The sequence below is a fragment of the Arvicanthis niloticus genome, chromosome 2 (assembly GCF_011762505.2).
Source record: "Arvicanthis niloticus isolate mArvNil1 chromosome 2, mArvNil1.pat.X, whole genome shotgun sequence".
Taxonomy (NCBI): domain Eukaryota; kingdom Metazoa; phylum Chordata; class Mammalia; order Rodentia; family Muridae; genus Arvicanthis; species Arvicanthis niloticus.
This window is the reverse complement of record NC_047659.1, coordinates 63,592,004-63,612,526: the sequence shown is the minus strand read 5'-3', so window position 1 is coordinate 63,612,526 and position 20,523 is coordinate 63,592,004. Positions and strand designations below refer to the sequence as shown.

The 20,523-nt window shown below is 33.5% G+C and overlaps 1 protein-coding gene and 1 pseudogene across 6 annotated transcripts; both read left to right on the top strand.

The window, feature by feature from the left end:
* Window positions 1-206: 206 nt before the first annotated feature.
* Window positions 207-6,437, top strand: LOC143441363 (olfactory receptor 4A5-like; annotated as a pseudogene). Its single transcript, XR_013108689.1, has 2 exons — window positions 207-718; window positions 2,280-6,437. The product of XR_013108689.1 is annotated as an olfactory receptor 4A5-like (transcript).
* A 7,496-nt stretch (window positions 6,438-13,933) lies between these two features.
* LOC117703789 (olfactory receptor 4A5-like) lies at window positions 13,934-20,281 on the top strand. 5 transcript variants are annotated; one of them, XM_076929152.1, is made up of 3 exons: window positions 13,934-14,305; window positions 14,652-14,701; window positions 18,875-20,281. In XM_076929152.1, the coding sequence occupies exon 3, from the start codon at window positions 19,126-19,128 to the stop codon at window positions 20,074-20,076; it is 951 nt and encodes a 316-aa protein (XP_076785267.1). In that variant the 5' UTR covers window positions 13,934-14,305; window positions 14,652-14,701; window positions 18,875-19,125; the 3' UTR covers window positions 20,077-20,281. The 5 variants fall into 5 exon arrangements, with proteins under 5 accessions (XP_076785267.1, XP_076785264.1, XP_076785265.1 ...); XM_076929149.1 differs by having other exon boundaries at window positions 14,652-14,726; XM_076929150.1 differs by having other exon boundaries at window positions 14,637-14,701.
* Window positions 20,282-20,523: the final 242 nt, after the last annotated feature.

Genomic DNA, 20,523 nt, shown 5'->3' with positions numbered 1-20,523 from the left:
GTGGGTCGCTATTCATTCTTGGCAAGATTCAAGGCAATTACCTCTAGAGATTGTTGAAGAGAAGAAATCTGTTCAAGAGAGATTACTTCATTTGAATGTGTTCCAAATATTATAACAAGCTGATTTATTAAAATAGCAATGATGCATATAAATAATGCTATATCAGTAATATAAATTGAAGAAATAGACCCAGAAGTTCTATGGAAACTAAAATTTTGCTCCTTCTAGGGTATGCACTCAGTTGGTGTTTAGTTCTTAACGTACATATTTTTGGTTTCATTCATTTTTGCTTATCAGAGGTCATGGAAAATATCAATTTCTGGATCCTTCCATATCCCATAATATATGGGATATTATTTTTAATTCTTATTAGAAAGAAGTAGGGTTTAGAAAGATTCTAGTAGAATTCTTTAAAGACTGAAGACATATAATACTCATGAAGAAGCTTCATTATAAGTTTTCAAGAACCGAGGTCACAGTCTTTACTTCTTGTTTACTTGGCATATTCTTGAAGCACAGTGATGCTCTTGGACCCCCCTTAAACCAAAGTTCTTTTGGAGGACTTCTTTGATAGAGAAAAGAGAAAAATGTGGTTAAAATTTTATCAATATGTGTCAGTATTAATAATGAGGCTGGCACATCAATTTTCATTTAATGTTTTACCATATAAATGCAAGCTTAATGTATTCATTTTCATATGAAGACATTTTCCTTGAAGGTGAGAATTTTCAACTACCTTGTAAATTAATTTTTGAAGTGATACTTAAAATGTTTTTTATATTTTAAGTAGTCATTTAGATGTTCTTATATTTTCTTAAAATACTGAGATAATGGGGATTCTTGTTGAAACATGTTTGTTAGAAACAAGGTTAATCTGGAAAAGTTTCTGTGAATGCCAAACAATAAAATAAAAGAACATAGATAAATGAAATATTTGTTGTCAACATAGTAAAAATATAATTTTTTTTCTCAAAAAAAGAATAAGATAGAAGATATGAGTTTTGTGATACCACTCTCAAGAGATATTAGCTAAATACGTCTGGGTTGCATGAAATACAGTTGATATTTTAATATATGTTTTAAAAGTATATCAACCAATTAATGGAGTAACAGAGATTAATAAGGTTGTATATCATGTATTTTGTGTTTGTTGCAGACTGATTTGATTTGTTTTATATTTTGCTAAAACAGAAGTGAAATATATTCCATGCATTAAGAAACTATCATTGACTTATTACTTTAATATATGCGCTATTATATTTATTATATTCCACATTATATAATAAGTATATATGTATATGTACATATGAAATTCTATATTGCAGATCATCTTAACTTTTTACAGTGTAACAGGGCAGATGTTTTTATATGTTTGATAGCTCCATGGAGGGTTTTATATGTATCTCTTAAAATAATCCCTGCAAGCAGAGAAGTTCTGAATATAACATAGAGTTATATGTGGTAACTCAATTGTTCAATTGTGCCAGCTTACATTGGGCCACTTTCCTGTGGTGTATCATGTAATTTGAGCTGGTCCTCCATTCCGTTCTTTCTCCATGTCTTCCTTCCTCTACAGCATGCAATTTGAGCCAATTCTTTCTTCACTTAGCTCCCTTCCCTCTAGTCATGCTAATTCCCATACACAGATTTATTTCTACATTTATGTCATTGTAAATGAAAGAAAATATTCCATTATCATTTTTGAGATTGACATAATGAGTTTAACATCATTATCCACAGTCTATACCATCTTTCAAATGACATAATTTCATCCATTTTTAATGGTTGTTAAAAAGTATATTATTTTAACACAGCTACTTTACCTTTCACATTTTACTATTATTTTAAATATATTTCACAATTAGAGTATAATCATATACCTTCCCTCTTCCCCGTTTTCTCCAACTCCTCCCTTGTCCACCTTACTACATTTCAAGTTGAACAGCTTCTTTCCTTTATCTCTCTTTAAAACATGTTAGCAACTGTATTAGATTACTTATTTCTTGAAACTGTTAACAGTAGCTTAAATTGAAGACATTTGCATTATTCATATGTTTGATAGAACAAAGTCTTTGATAATTTTGTTTAGTTTACATGCATTTGAATATGATATAAGAGGGTTTAACTACCCTCTTTTTACTCAATTATGTAAAAAATTACACAAGTCACTAAATTTACCAGAATCATAAAGAACTGATAATGTAAACAATGTAGAAAATAACATATTAAAGAGACATTGTCAAACACATGTTACTTTATATTCCTGTGTGTTACAACAGGTATGCCTTTATCAGCCTTATGTCTTCAAGGATAACACCATCCTCTCAGTCAGACGGAAGTGGTAATGTAGACAAGACATGGAGAAGTTGCATGTGCAGTTGACTTCTCAAGAGAGCTCTGACTACGTACAAGTCCTGTTTTACTACCAGTTGCATGTGAATAAATTTAATCTGCCTTCTTTAAGTTAAAATATATTCCTTCCAGGTAAATGCTGTTAATGCCTATGAATACTTAATGGCTTTGCATATATAAATAGATAATTTAAAGATATATTCTTTTAATTTATGTCCTGATGTGGTTCCTGAAGTATGTTATACTATTTTTAGTATCCTAGGCATTTTTTACAATCCTTTTTGACAGAGAATGTTTATAATTGATTAATTCTGAGCTGATACTTCCTGTGAAACACTCAAGAACATCAGCAAGAGCTACTGTCCATTTATATTTTATCAGTGTTTCAGACATTTTAAACACACACACATACACACACAAATCAAATCAAATATCCTATAAAGTGGATGTTGATGTTTCCATGGTAAAAGTGATTAAATGGAGACAGAAGGATGATGGCCTTGCCCAGTGTAGAACAGTTAGTGAATGAACCTGATATGACACTTTCATACACGTGTATGGGTCATGGGTTCACAGTGATTTCTCTTCTTTCAAGTGTGTCTTGGGTTCTATCACATCAATAAAAAAATTATAGTAATTATTTAGTCACAAAAGATGCCACGTTCAATTTATTTTTTGTTAACATTATTCAGGAAACAGTAATAAGTTTGGAAATGGTTATTTGATCATTCAAATATGAAAAAAGAATAAAAACTTTCCAGAAGAATCCATAAGTTTCAAATCATAATAAGGCTGCATAGCTTCAACTAGAAGGAAGTCTAAATTAGAAGATTTAATCTTTTTATTTTTCAATGTACAAACACACATTTATAAATACATTTAAATATGATCTAAATGCAGACTTTATCACATCGATTATGTACTTTTAATTGACTGTTATATATTTGATCATCTGGATCCTAAACTTCTCTTTGTACACTCTCAGTACTTAGGAGGCATTATACTTAAAATCATGCCCCATTCTTCTTATAGTTTCTATTTTCTCCCCTCTTATTCTCCTTACTTACTAAGAGTTCTAAAACAAAGAGTTCTATAACAAACGAATTATAAAACAAATGTACTAGCTGGAGACACTATAGTGGGTGTCAATCAGAGGTGAGTTAAAGTCAGGTAAAAGCATTTGTGAAAATCCTGATACAGTATTATTGTGATAAGAATTGATATGTGAAAAGATGAAAAGAATAAAACAATAGCTGCTGGAAGACTTGACAGAGTCAGATGCAATAACTGCCATAGGCAGTGCGTGCTAATTAATATTAGTGTTATTTGGTACTGTTCAAAATTCAGATTTTAGTGATCAAGTGAGAGATATATAAACAGCAAGAGTCTTTTAAGATGCAGATAATCTGTGTTTTCAGTGAAGTATAATTGCATTAATCTGGTTGTTACAGGATGGGTGCTATTTTGGATGCAGCACATTCATATTGTAAAGTATTCTTCACAAAGATTGCAAACTACAAAGCCTGGGTATCTCTTAGTCAAAGTGTTTTGCATTTGTCATCACCACTTTTTGTGGGTTTCTTAAGAGGAAGAAACTTTCCCTGCATAGCTATTCTTATGTACATGCATAGGACTATGTAGCTACAATACATAGCTATACTGTACACACATTCCTCACATTGTGGCTATGTTCTTTCATTTTAGGGTATTTGGGTAGCATATGTGTTTATCTAATAACACTACAGTGAACAATTTGTAGGTGGCTTTCAACTGAAGATGAAACCAGAATGAAATGTGTTTTAGTAATTTTAAATATATGAATGACTGAGATACCATCGTCTACTTTTCTGTATGGTATTCTGATGAGGTCTTGAGCAAGAACTTAGCCTTTATGACATTATTAAGAGTTCTTTGGTGATATTTATGAGAGGAATTCAATAGATGTTTACCAAACACCTAACAACACTCCAGAGAAGGTGGTAATGAAGATGTGTTTTATAACCAACAGATTCATGGTCTTGTTCACAATTAATGGCAGGTCCTGTTTTTCTAATCTCTTGTCATTGAAATAAGCCTCATAGAAGAGTAAATGGGAAAGAATAACAGTGTTACAGAATTTATCCTATTGGGTCTCACTCAGGATCCTGTTGGGCAAAAAGCATTATTTGTCTTATTTCTAGTCATGTACATTGTGACCATGGCAGGCAACTTGCTTATTGTGGTGACAATCATTGTGAGCCCCTCCTTGAGCTCCCCAATGTACTTCTTCCTTGCCTATCTGTCACTCATGGATGCTATTTATTCCACTGCCATCTCACCCAAGTTGATTATGGACTTACTCTGCAATAAAAAGACGATCTCCTTCAGAGCTTGCATGGGCCACCTCTTTGTAGAACACTTATTTGGTGCAACTGAGATCTTCCTTTTGGTGGCAATGGCTTATGATCGTTATGTTGCCATCTGTAAACCACTACACTATTTAACCATCATGAATGTTAGGGAAGAGTTAGGGAAGGGTATGCATCCTCCTATTGGTGGCAACCTGGATTAGAGGGTTTGTACACTCCTTGGCTCAAGTTTTCTTTGTTTATGACCTTCCTTTCTGTGGTCCCAATGTTATTGACCACTTTGCCTGTGACATGTATCCATTATTGGTGCTTGTGTGCTCTGACACCTACTTTCTTGGTCTTACTGTCATTGCCAATGATGGAGCAATCTGTATGGTGGTGTTTATTATTCTGTTAGCCTCCTATGGAATCATTCTAAACTCTCTTAAGACTCACAGCCAGGAAGGAAGGCGCAAAGCCCTATCTACCTGCAGCTCTCACTTTATGGTGGTTGTCCTATTTTTTGTTCCTAGCATTTTTATGTATGTTAGACCTGTTTCCAATTTTCCTATTGATAAATCAGTCACCATTTTTTATACAGTTGTCACTCCCATGTTGAATCCCTTAATATACAGGTTGAGAAATTCAGAGATAAAAAGTTCTATGCTAAAACTCTGGTCAAAAATGTTACATTCAGATAGACTAAGCAAGTCTTGTTGTTAAAGAGAATACTCATTCTAGGGCAACATCAGACAGTAAGTAATCACAATGATTGTGCTTGCTCAATGAATTCACTAGGGACTGTTTTTTTTTTTTTCCTTTTTTTTTGTTTTTAAAGAATCGCTTGTTTAATATATACCTATGAGTACACTGTCTCTGTCATCAGACATACCAGAGAGAGTCATTGGAATCCATTACAGATGGTTGTAAGCCACCGTTTTGTTGCTGAAAATTGAACTCAGGACCCCTGGAAGAACATCAGTGCTCTTAACTGCTGAACCATCTCTAGTTTCCACTAGGGGTGTTTTTAATATACAAAACATTAATGCAGAACAAGTTTTTGTTTATGCTTAGGGTTAGTTACATAAAGAATTTCTGAAAGAGAAATAAAAGTCACTGAGTTCAGTTATTATTACAATAGAGTATAGTTACTATTACGATGAAAGAGAAAATAAACTGATCTTGCCCACTTTTTTTAGTGAAAACTGTAGTAGGACATAGAAGAAAATAGTTTATTATTTTGTAATGAAGAAACTGATAATTTTGGAAATGTTTAATCAGTTAATTCATTATAAAGAAATGTGGCTAATACTATTTCTGGGACTGAGTGAGGTTTTTAGATGAAGTTTGTTACTGTTTTGCTGTACATATGATACTTACATAGCTACATTATAAAAATTGTTTTAGACTTACCTTAAGTCTTCACCTGGGTGTCTACATCCTTCCATTTGAAGATATTTGAGTAATAGATTTAGGTAGCTAACAATACTCCCAATGAACATTGTGTTAGATAGATTTCAGTTAATGAAACTAGATTTTAGTTCTTAACTAGGACACTAAATTCAGCTAGAAATATGTTAATATCCTTTACTAATTAACATATTCAGTTTTACTATTATTCAAGATAAGTCATTTTTATTTTTCATAGGGAAGAGTTAGAAAAGAAACATTTTTGCATAACTACCATGTTTCCTCAGATTTGTGTTCAACTTCAATATTTCACTTGTGGAATTTAAATAATTTACATTAATTTAAATAATTATGTTAATATAACTACAACAAATTTTACTTAATTTGGATTCATATTGGAATATTACATAGCAGAAGATAATATTGCTATCATTTTAGTATGGAAACTTCATCTATGTTGTACAATTTTGTTTTTGCCTTGTATTGTTTTATAATAAATCTTTGTATTCATAGTTAAGACATGCAATATAATATGGATATAAGCAATAAAGGACTCAATTGAAGATAATACATTAGTCATAATTTTACAGATTATATATATGTATATATATGTATATATATAATATACATAATATATATATATATATATATATATATATATATATATATATATATAATCTTTCTTTATGGAAAGAACAGTGAAAACATACTTATATAACATTAATCCTAATACAATGTTATTTTTAATTATGTCCATTAATGAAAGAATACCAAATAGCTGATTTAGATATGAGAGTGAATATATATCAGTATAAAATATCTCCACTTTTCTAAGTGCAGGCATATATTACAGCAGTTATTTTAAAATTTTGTATCATAATTTTATATATTCAATAGTATATGTAGTTGATTCATATTTTCAGTTTCTTATTATTTATTGTATTATTAGATTATTATTGAAATCATTAAATGACATTTTGCATGTTTTCCCAATACCATTTGGATATACTCTCCCAATGAGAATTCTGTTCATTGTAGTTAGGTTGTCCAATACAGCATGGTCAGTATATGCACACAAAAGTCAAAAGCAGAATCAGTATGTTGTACTTATATATTTGTGCATATACATACATACATACATGCAAACATACATACATACATACATACTTACATACATACATAAATACGTGTAACAAGTAATTGCTGATGAAAAAGAAGCTATTAACTTGAGAGTGAGAGAACATGAGGGGAGTTGGAAGGAGCGCTTTTGGGAAGGACTGGAGGGAGGGAGAAAAGTAGAAAGATTGATGAAATACTCTTTCAATTAAGAACATATTTTAAAGTATAGTTTGATTATAAGTGAATATATTTTCAAACTATACAATTTTTATTTTATTATTATATTTCTATTACATACTATACAGTTTTCTGAATTCTTTAGATATTTGATCACATCAGATGTTTCTTCCACTTATAGTTACAAAAATGCAGATTAGTCATGTTGTTTATCTTACAAATAACATATTTAGGATTTAATTTGTTTGTTACATTAAGTTATAAAAAAAAACAAGTTTTGGTGGAACCTATTACTTCACATTGCTGTGATCCTGTAGCTAGGCCTTTGTGACATGGAAGGTCCAATATTTATCAAAGCAATTAGAATATATTACTGTAACTGATGACAACCAATAACATTGAAAGCCTTTGACACCATTGCTTTTTAGAAAATAATTCCTTTTATAAACCATCATTGGATATAGATTAAGGGAATAAGTGAAGAGAATGAAGGTAATTGTATTTCTACTCATACAGATCTGGGCCTTCATCAAAGGCTTTCCCACCCACTGAAAGACAACTCTGCAGCTTTTCTGAGAATGGCAAATTGCAGCAGAGCCCATGGTTCTCAGTCCTTTACCTCAAAACTTTTCATGCAGCCCTCATAGTCAGCATGGAAAGTGCCTTAGTGGGTTGTTGTGTAATTAGGCTAAGGCTGCTTCCTTTTACAGGTATGTTTAGCATGCTTGCCCACTTAAATATTTCATTATGAGAAACTCATGGTTCTTTTAAAAATTTACATTCCAAATTTTGCCCTACTTCTTGGCCCCCCTTCCCAGAGTTCTTCACCCCATATCCTATCCCCTTTGCTTCTGAGAGGGTGCTCCCGCCCACTGACCCACCCATTTCCACGTCACCCTTCTAGGATCTCTCTTCCCTGAGGCATCAGGTTTCTACAGGATTAAGCATATACTTTACCACTGAGGCCAGACAAGGCAGTCCTTGTCTGCTACATACATATCAAGGACTATGAACCAGCCCATGTATGTTCTTTGGTTCATGGCTTAGACTCTGGGAGTTCCCAGGGGACCTAGTAAATTGACACTGTTGTTCTTCCTTATGGGGTTGCCATCCTCTTCAGCTCCTTTAATTCTTCCTATAACTCTTCCACAATGGTCCCTGACCTCAGTCCAATTGTTGGCTTTAATTATCTGTATGCATCTCAGTTAGCTGCTGGTAGAGCCTGTTAGCCAGAGCCATGTTAGGTTCTTGTCTACAAACCAAACATGGTATCAGTAATAGTATCAGGGTTTGGTGCTTGCCCTTGGGATGGATCCCAAGTGAGGCAGGTCTCTGGATGGCCTTTTCTTCAGTCTCTGTTCCACTTTTTGTACTAGCATTTTCTTTAGAAAGGGACAACTCTGGGTCAAAAATTTTGAAGATGTATCAGTGGTCCCATCCTTCCACTGGGGGCCCTGTCTATCTTCTGGAGGTAGTCTCTTTGGTTCCATCTTCAGAGAACTCCTACAGCTGATATACAACTTCAGCAAAGTGGCTGGATATAAAATTAACTCAAGCAAATCAGTAGCCTTCCTTTATACAAATGGTAAACAGGCTGAGAAAGAAATTAGGGAAACAGCACCATTCACAATAGCCACACATAATATAATATATTTTGGTGTAACTCAAATCAAGCAAGTGAGAGATCTGTATGACAAGAACTTCAAGTCTCTGAAGAAAGAAATCAAAGAAGACCTCAGAAGATGGAAAGATCTCCCATGCTCATGGATTGGTAGTGTTAACACAGTAAAAATAGCCATCTTATCAAAAGCAATCTATAGATCCAATAAAATACCCATCAAAATTCCAATATAATTCTTCACAGACATGGAAAGAGTAATTCCCAATTACTCAAGGAAAAATTTTTAAAAAAGGATAGCAAAAACAATTCTTGACAATAAAAGAACTTGTGGGAGAATCACCAACCCCCGACTTCAAGCTGTACTACAGAGCAATAGTGATAAAAAAGATATGGCATTGATACAGAGACAGACAGGTCAATTAATGGAATAGAACTGAAGATCCTGAAATAAATCACACCCCTATGTACTTTTGATCTATGACAAAGAATATAAAACCATACTTTACAAAAAAGAAAACATCTTCAACAAATGGTGTTGGTCTAACTGGTAGTCTCCATGTAGAAGAATGCAATTGATCCATATTTATCACCTTGTACAAAGCTCAAGTCCAAGTGGATCAAGGGCCTCCACATAAAACCAGATACATTGAATCTAATAGAAGAGAAAGTGGGAGTCTCTAAGTCCTTGGTACAGGGGTAAATTTCCTGAACAGAACACCAATGGCTCAGGCTCTAAGATCAACAATTAACAAAATATGAAATTGTGCCTCATTTTAAAAAATTGGGTTATTTTATTGGATTATAATTCTTGAGTTCTTTATATATTTTGGATATTATTCCTCTGTCAGATGTAGGGTTCATGAAGATCTCCAAATCTTCAGGCTGCCATTTAGTTATGCTAACAATGTTCTTTGCCTTACAGAAACTTTTCAGTTTCATGAGATCCCAGTTTTAAATTGTTGATTTTAGGGCTTGAACCTTTGCTCTTCTGTTCAGGAAATTGTCTCTTCTACAAATGTGTTCGAGGCTCTTTCCCACTTTTTCTTCTATTAGGTTTAGTGCATCCACTTTTTGTTGCGGTCTTTGATCTACTTGGACTTGAGTTTTATGCAGGGTGACAAATTTGCATTCTACATGCAGACATCCAGTCAGACCAGCACAATTTATTGAAGATGCTCTCTTTTTCATTGTACAGTGTTGAAAATCACATGTCACAGAGTTGTCAGTTCATTTCTGGGTCTTTGATTCTATTCCATATATTAAATTGTCTGTGTCTGTACCAATACTGTGCAATTTGTATTATTATTGCTCTATAGTAAAGCTTGAGGTCTTGGATGGCGATTCCTCCAGATGTTCTTTTATTGTTCAGGATTGTTTTGACTATTATGGGCTTTTTGTTTTTCTATATGAAGTTTAAGGTTGCTCTTTCAAGGTCTGTAAAAAAATGTGTTAGAATTTTGATGGCGATTGCAGTAAATCTGGACATTGATATTGGTAAGATGACCATTTTCACTATGTTAATCTTACTGATCTACAAGCATGGGAGATCTTTCCATCTTCTGATAGCTTCTTCAGTTTCTTTCTTCAGGCACTAGAAGATCTTGTTGTAAAGATCTCTTCCTTGCTTTGTTAGAGTTATACCTATATATTTTATATTATTTGTGGCTGTTGTAAATTGTATTGTTTCCATAGTTTCTCTCTTGGTCCATTTATCATTTGTATATAGGAGAGCTACTGATGTTTTTTTAGTTAGTTTTGTATGAAGCCACTTTTCTGAAGTTGCTTATCAGTTGTAGGAGTTTTCTAGTGGAATTTTGTGGATACTATCACACATATACTATCATATCCTTTGCAAATAGTGATACCTCGATTCTTTCCTTTCCAACTTGTATTCTGTCACCCTCCTTTTGTAGTCATATTGCTGTAACTAGAACCTCAAGAACTATATCGATTAAGTAGGGAAAGTGTGGACAGCCTTGTCTTGTTCCTGATTTAATAGATTTGATTAATTTATTATCCATTCAGTTTGATGTTGGCTGTTGGCTTGCTATATCTTGCTGTTATTATGTTTAGGTATGTGCTTTATATCTCTGATCTTTCCAAGAGTTGACATGAAGAGGTGCTGCATTTTGTCAAAGGCTTTTTCAGCATTTAATGAGATGATTATGTGTTTTTTATCTTTCAGCTTGATTATGTAATGGATTACATTGGTGGATTTTTGTACATTGAATCATCATTTCTTCTTCTAGCAGTTATTAAATACCAAAAACTTCTCAGCTAATGGTGATGTTTTGTTTCTACCCTCTCTCCTCTACATTGGGATTTTATACGGCTTGATCTCTAGCTGATATTTTGTTTCTACCCTCTCTCCTCTACATTGGGATTTTATATGGCTTGATCTCATACAGGTCTTGTGCATGTTGTCACAATAGCTGTGAGTTTATACATACAATCACCAATTTATGTCCAGAAAACACTGATTTCTTAAAGTTATCTATCATGTCTGTCTCTCATAACATTTTGCCCCATTGTACATGAAGTCCCTGAACCTTATAAGGAGTAATGTGATATATGTTCCATTTAGGCATTGAAAGTCTAATTCTTTTCCAGCTGACCATTTTCAGGTAATGTGTTAATTTTCATTTAATGCAAGAAGAATCTTCTCTGAAGAATGTTGAGAGATTCAATGATCTATGGTTATCACAATAAATTATAAGGCATTATTTTAATATTATGCCCATTTATCAGAATAATAGTATTAGGTTCTATACTAGGGCCTATATTCCTATATGTCCCTAGTTATGTTAACAGTAGCAAATATGGGTCTCATTTCACAAGATGGGCTTTTGATCCATTCCAAAAATGATTGCTACTCTCATATTTATGCCATTGTTGTATCAGTGGGCATATTATGTCAGGATAGTTACGCCTCACAGCTAAGTGATATTAATGATTACTTTTCTCCTTAAGTATCACGAATGACACCTTCCAGCAGCACGAGAGCTAGGCAGGCCAGTAACAGTTTGGTTTCTCCATGTTCTATGACTCCAATTTATAGAATCTTCAGCAATAGGTCTTACTGTCAAGTTATGGGAATAGAGTTAAAAAAGGAGAAATGCCAACCATTTAATAATCTAATGTTTGGGATCTATTGGATCCCATTATCCAACAACTCTAAAGTACAGAGCCTATTGCTGATACTTGGGTTGTACTTGCTAGCATGCATTGTCCAGTTGGAGTGTCATTTTCCTTCCATCTCACATTGTTTCCATTTAAAGTCTTTTATATATGTATACATTTTTATAATATTTGCTTAAAAGGAGATTAGTTATTTTATGTATGCATTTTTCAAAAAAATTTAGTAGTAAGTATTATATTTTTAAAGGATAGTGAAAACGCATGTATGGGATTTAATGCAATTATTTGATATCTTTGGGCAGAATTTGCAATCAGAGAACACTATTGTAAGAGATTTTTGAGTGTATTTATTGCATTAGCTTTTTAAAAATTTTATGCACATTGGATAAAATTTGTGATGGTTCATAAGCCATTAGATAATATATTTTCATCATTGTTAAGCTAAAATATTTTCTGCGTTCTACTGTGATTGATTTTTCTCAGTGTGCTATTAGAAAATGTATCACTTCAGTCCTTCCCTTAACTCCTCCATTGGGGTCCCCATACTCAATCAGATGGTTGACTGCAAGCATCCACATCTGTATTGGTCTGGCTCTGGCAGAGCCTCTCAGGAGACAGCTATATCAGGCTCCTGTCAGAACTTCTTGGCATCAGCAATACTGTCTGGGTTTGGTGGCTGCATATGGGGTGAATCTCCAGCTGTGGTGGTCCCTGGATGACCTTTCTTTCAGTCTCTGTTCCACTCTTTGTCCCCGTATTTCCTTTAGACAGGACCAATTCTGGGTTAAAATTTTGGAGATTGAGCGAGTGGCCCCATCACTCAACCGGGGGTCACGCCTAACTTCTGGATATGGTCTCTATGGGTTCTCCCTCCCCTTTGTTGGGTATTCCAGCCAATGTTCTCCTAATTGGCTCCTGAGAGTCTCTTGCTTCCATGGCATCTGGGAATTTTTGGTGGCTACCCTCAGTTCCACATCCCCCATTGCTATATAGCTCTGTTCAATTTTCCAACACTTTGTACGTCACCCCAGTCTCTTCCCATACCTGATCCTGCCCCCTTCTCTCTTCCTCCCAAGTCCCTCCCACCCTTTACATCCCCATGAATATTTTGTTCCCCATTATAAGTAGGGCTAAAGTATCCACACTTTGGTCTTTCTTCTTCTTGAGCTGCATATGGCTTGTGAGTTGTATCATGGGTATTCAGAGCTTTTTGGCTAATATCCACTTATCAATGAGTACATACCATGTGTGTTCTTTTGTGACTGGGTTACCTCACTCAGAATGATATTTTCTAGTTCTATCTATTTTCCTGAGAATTTTATGAAGTCATTGTTTTTAATAGCTGAGTAGTACTCCACTGTATAAATGTACCACCATTTCTGTATCCATTCCTCTGTTAAAGGACATCTAGGTTCTTTCCAGCTTCTGGCTATGATAAATAAGGCTTCTATGAATGTATCAGGGCATGTGTTCTTGTTACATATTGGAGCATCTTTTGGGTATATGCCCAGGAGTGGTATAGCTGGGTCTTTAGGTATTACACTGTATTATTACACTGTCTCACTGAGATCCAGGCCTCACTGGAAAGCTTCCACATTCATGAATGGCAGAGCAATGTTGTATGTCTTTTCAATAAGTAGATAGTTAATTTTTGATTCTTACAGACTCTACAGTTTCCAACTCTTTCCTTCTTCACTTCAACACTTCTTCAGAAGATTCCTTCTCTCATTAAGAAATGATGTTGCAGGGGAGTGTCTGATGTTATGGACCAAGGCTGTTGCATCCTTCTGGCTAGATTAAATGTTACTTGCCTTACTTAAATTTATTTAATGATGTGCAGCTCAGTATCCTTATCAATATACTATTGATATACTTTGATAAGTTTTTCAAGCCAACTTGGCAGTCAGTTGCTCATTATTGTCTTTTAGCTCTAGGGACTCTTGAGGTAAAGAAATGTGTTCAAGAAAGATGATTTCATTTGAATTTGTTCCAAATATTCTAACAAGCTCAATGATTAAAATAGAAATTATATGAAAGTATTATAGGCTGAAAAGAAAGTATAAATGAAAGATCACTTTTCTGATTATATGACACAAGACATCTCTGAGAACTCAAGTCTTACCAAGCTGCAGTATACCTTCGGTTGATTTTAGTTTTTGAGGTATTATGTTTTGTTGTGTGCTAAATAATGCTTAAGAAGGTATCTGAGACCTCCATGTATAGAAACATGTTTTGATTAGAGATGATAGGGCAATATTAAGATGTTGTTCTAATAATTTTAAAGACTGAAGATGTCAGCCTATGGGAAACTTTTAAATTGGTACCTTTGTTTTCCTGGTGCAGAGTTGTTTGTAAATGCTAATTTGCTTTTGGAAAGCCAAGCTGGCTTTCTACATTTGCTTTAAAAATTGCATGATCAATTATAGTGTTATCTGACTTTTAATTTTTGTCAGAAGATAAAATTTTAAAGCTAGTTAATTGATACTTATTAGTTTGAGTTGTTGCAGAATTCTGGAGACAGTGTCTTTGCTTTTCTATGAAGATATTTTCCCAGGAGGTGAGAATATGCAACTTCTGTTTAAGTGAGTTTTGATATTGTATTTAAAGTCTTTTAATTTATACTTTTCATATTCAACTTTTTTTTAGATTTATTGGAGAGAAATAAAGTGAATTCATGTAGAAATCTATTTTCTGCATTCAGTTGGTACTCTTTTATTATTTGTAGAATACATGTAAGTTATCATGTCTTCTTGATATCACATATGTTTACAAAGAATTTATAGTCAACCCAGTAAAAACTATAGATTTTCTGTAGGAAGAATAAGACCCAAGTGGTGAACATGTGAGACCTCCAAGAAAAGATACTAGCTAAACATTCCTGTGATGCACTGCAATGTCTTATAGGCCATATATTCTCACAAAGATATCTGAGTGGAAAAATTGAAAGTTTGACTATACTAAAATTATTTTAAAATGTCATAGCATATATTTTTTGTCTTAGTGTTATTGACTGGGCTTTCAACTTGAAAATTTAAAATGTTTTGTCAATACAAGTGTTCAAAGTATAAAGAAACAAATTCTACTATGTATTCTGATATCAAAATGTGAGCTTTACATCTGTTAAAATGATCCCAGCAGACAAACTAATATGTGTAAACAGACATTTCTAGAAAAGTATTTCATAAAATCCCTCATAATTGTTAGTTTGTTTAGTTATACATAAGATTTTTATAAACCATTTTATGATAATGTTTTATATATGTCCACTTTTAATGTAAGTTTATAGTGGACTTTGAGTGTATGCCCAAGTTCTCAGCTATGTTTCTTCTTTCACCCCTCTTCCTCATTATGTCTTAATCATTTCCATGGACAGTTTACTTTGATTTTATAACTTCTGTACATAGATGATGTCATGTATCTATAACAAGTTCACAGTCAACAAATAAGAGAAAAAACAGCATTTAGTATTCCAAGACTGATTTAATTCACTTTATATTATCATTACCAATTGTATCTATATTTCTTCAAATGATTAATGTCATTCTTCATTATAGCTGAAACCATTCCATTGATGTATAGGATACCGTAAAATGTGTATATATTTTAATCAACAATCTTAATAGGTATTAAATTACAATTTTAGGGAACTTTTTAATAAATTGAAGGCAGGAATAATATTGTTCAATTTTTATATGACCAATTGTTTGATAAATTATAGTCTGGTTTATACAACTTAAGTATACTATAGATTACTTATCATTTTTATTTTATTAGGTAAACAGTTATATTGGCTTCTAGAAGATCTATTTTAATGAAACTCAACATAAGTAATTAAAGTTACTAAAATGTGAAAATGAGGGACAGAACTGGATATGAATTATTTTATACCATAGAAATGTTTTAGGTTTTAAGAATGACAAGTCTAGGTCTCCTGAGTGAGGTAGAAGCAGCAATGTGAAGGAGACATGTTGAGCCTGCATCAGAACATCATTTAAGAGAGCTCGAACTCTCCATATGTGTTCACCTCAACTATATATAAATGCCTGCTGCCAGTCAAAATAAACTGTTTAACATATAAATGCTAGTAATATAATTAAACTGATAATTTCCAAAACATAATTTTGATCTGTGTTCAAGAAGTTGTTCATGAGGTATGTTTGTTCTGTTCTTTATATACTAGAGTGTGTCTATAAATTATTATTAAGTTGAATGAGATCCTGATGACTTATTGTGAGCTGATAGTCACAATGAAACACTAAGAACATTAATCATAGCTCATTCATTTAGATATCATAGGCTCTGAGTTGTACTTTAGCCACTATTCATGAAAACAAGAAAGCTAAAGAAAACCAGGAATTAGATGAAATGGAAGTCTCTGTGGTAAAAATGAAAGCAAAGATAAAATTAATAAGTTGCAATGATGGTACGTTAATGTATATTGCACTGTAACACATGTACATGACACTAGTAACCATTGGGTTCACCTCTTTGCTACACTCTTTCCCAGTCTGTTTGAGATTCTGGTGTTTTGTTTTTGTTTTTGCTTTTGCTTTTTTTACAGTATAAACAAGAGAATTATAGCCATCAGTTAGTCACAGTAATAATTACATCCTACTCACCCCTGAACAGTATTCAGGAAGCTGTAATACGGTTAGAAATCAACCATGTAAATATATAAACCACTGATAGCTGACTAGAAACAGAAACAAAGTAGTGGCGTTGCAGATTGTTTGCCAAAAAGGATTCTGAAATCTTCTTAATTCTTTCGTTTTTCAGGTTGCAGACTGAGGCAAATATTTTGTATTTTTTTACATGTTTAATTAAAATTAATTACAACCATTTTTTTTTCTTTCACCTACAACCCCTAAGCTCCTCACAGGTACTATGCCTCTAAATCTTGCCTGTCCCAAGTACCTCCCCACTAACTCTTTCATGTCCACCCTTTAACTCTCAAATCTCAAATTGATATATATTTTTCCATATATATATATATATATATGTGTGTGTGTGTGTGTGTGTGTGTGTGTGTGTGTGTGTGTGAAGTCCATTTTTGTTGGTTTGTATATATATAGTTTTAGGGCTGACCACTTTGTATCAAATAACAAATTTTAATTACAATTAGAAAATGATCCAATCTCATGCTTTCTCCTATTGATTATGCATTTTTCCTTAATGAATGTAATGCTTTTGGTCTTCTGGACGGTGAATTTCTACGTGAGCATTGTGTAAAAACTGTGCCCTCAAGTTTACTATCCTTCTTTTCAGTTTCTATTTTCTTTGTAGTCTCACTACCTATTTTATACATATCATAAAATATATATCATGGTTGCTGGTACAGAGGCTGGTAAAAGGTACAAGTTCACTCATTTTAGATTAAAAACATTTATGAGAATTCTATTAGTATATGTAATTCTTCTAAGAACCGGTTTGGATATTGAGAAAATGACTAATTATAGCTTTGGAAAATTATGACAAAGTCAGATAAAGAAGTTGCTACAAGCATGAATGTGTTCATTGGGCTGTTAGATGTAGTTCAAAATCATGATTTGTGAGATAAAATGAGAAATATAAAGAGAAAAAATTTTCAGAGATGTGCAGTGCCTATATCTAAAGTACCATTTAACAGCATCTGCTTGGATGTTTCAGAACTCATGCTATATATTTCCTATGCTGTATGGATCACTTGGGAAAGATTTCTCCTCTAGTATTTTCAGCTCAAACATTGGCAATTAAGATTTATCACAACCACTGCTTTGAGAAATTTTTTCATATAATTTTTTCTTTGCTTTTCCCATACTCTTTTTCCATTTTAATTATTTCTTTGAGAATTTCAAACAATGTTTTCTGATCATATTCAGAAATATTCCTCCATTCCCTACCCACCAATTACATGCTTAAAAACAAACAAACAAACAAACAAACAAACACCCATAAGTAGAGTTTGAGCTGTTCATATGCTCTTTTTCTCCAACCCTTTCAAAAGTTTGTTTGCTTACATTAGTGGCTTATGTAAAATGTTTTTGATTATTCCTATAATTTATTTTACTACATCATTTAACTTCTTTCTGTCACCTAATCCTTTCCATGTACCCATTGTTGTCTATCAAATTCATGACTTTTTTTTTCATTAGTTACAGACACATACTCCCCTAAGCACAGAAGCACAACCTGTCTACATACTTTTGGATGTGTGGCCCTTGTTTACTGTGGGTAATTAACCTATCAGGAGCCACACCTTTAAAGAAAATTGATTCTTCTTCTGGTTCCTATCAAGTGTCAAAATAAAAGCTCTTTAGCCCAGGGGTGGAACATTTTGCCAAACTCCACTCTCCACGCTAAAACTTTGTGCAGCCTTAGCCTAGGGAAATCTTATATACTCTGTCTCAACTACTCCACAGCAGTTCATATACATGTCTTGTGTGTGTGGTGTGTGTGTGTGTGTGTGTGTGTGTGTGTGTGTGTGTGTGTGTGTAAGCATGTTGCTCTAGAGCTCAGAGGAAAACCCATGGGAATAGATTCTCTTCCAATGTATGAGCAGTGGGGATCAAATTCTGGTAATCAGGCTTGGAGGCAGCAATCTTTACCTGCTGAACCAACTCACAGGATTCTTAAAAGGAAGAATCTTTCCTGTGTTTGTTTACTGTTATGTATGCCAAGATACAATTAGTTATAAATAACTAATTTCAAGTATGTGAATGACTGAGATACCATTTTCTGTTCCTCTGTCTAGAATTCCACTGAGTCTTGAGATACAATCTGATGCTTATAAGTAATTTAGATACCTAAACTAAAGGTCTATAGAGATGCTTACAAGAGAATCCTACTAGACCCTGGCTTAACATCAGCTTCTGGTTCACCACTGTACAGCTCAGTGAAGAAGATCAACTTCATGAGAGAACTGATTCAAGTTTTGCTCAAAATTTATGAAAGCTCTTTTTCTACTGATCTTTCAACTCTGAAGCAGGTTTTATAGGAGAGCAAATGGGACAGAATAACAGTGTATCAGAGTTTATACTCTTGGGACTCACTCAGGATCCTGCTGGGCAAAAAGCATTATTTGTGGTGTTTTTACTCATCTATGTTGGAACAATGGTGGGCAATCTGCTCATTGTGTGGACAGTGATTGCCAGCCGCTCTCTAGACTCCCCAATGTATTTTTTCCTTGCCTATCTGTCCCTCATAGATGCTCTTTACTCCAGTACCATTTTACCCAAGTTACTTACAGACCTAATTTGTGATAAAAAGACCATTTCCTTCACAGCTTGCTTGGTCCAATTGTTTGTAGAGCACTTATTTGGTGGTGTTGAGATTTTCCTTCTGGTTTTTATGGCGTATGATCGCTATGTGGCCATTTGTAAGCCACTGTACTATTTGACCATCATGAATCAACAGGTTTGTATCCTTTTGGTGGTGGTATCTTGGGTTGGAGCATTTGTCCACGCTCTGATTCAAGTTCTTTCTGTGTATAAACTTCCTTTTTGTGGCCCTAATGTCATTGACCACTTTGCTTGTGACATGTACCCATTGTTAGGACTTGCATGCACTGACACCTACTTCCTTGGACTTACTGTAGTTGGCAATAATGGAGCAATGTCTGTAGTGGTCTTTATCCTTCTCCTTGTTTCCTATGGAATCATTCTAACCTCTCTTAAGACAGACAGTCAGGAAGGGAGGCGCAAGGCCCTGTCCACTTGTAGCTCCCACATCATGGTGGTTGTCCTGTTTTTTGTTCCTTGCATTTTCATGTATGTTAGACCTGTCTCTAACTTTCCTTTTGATAAATTCATTACTGTGTTTTATGCAGTGCTTACTCCCATGTTGAATCCTTTAATATATACTTTGAGGAATTCAGAGATGAAAAATTCTATGGAAAAGCTCTGGGGTAAAATATTTACTTCAGATAGAGTAAGAATTTCTTCTTGTTATTCCTAATTTTAAAGTAAATATCAGGAATATACTCTAGTAGAAAATTTTATGAGTTTTACATTCTGATTAAAATTGAAATATGCATTTTGCTATTTTGTGAATGGATCTTATAATGTTGATTTTATTTATTATTGGCATAATTTAGTGTACTATCAACCATTTGTTGGATTTCCTAATTTTACTATTTTCTATACATTTTTTTCTTTTCAGTTTTGAGTAAAAAATTTTGAGAAATCATGGATTGTTGTTTTTTAAGTTGCCTTTATGTATTTTTTATCTTTGTATGTGTTGAAAAGTAATCTATTTGTGAATTTTGTTTACACCATTATCATCAATTGATATATTTTGATGAATACAAAAACTTCCAATTAAATTTAGCTTTATTTAAAACTATTGTTAAGTATTTTACAAAGCCAACCCCTTCTACTTCATGAACTTTATCTCTTTTAGAAC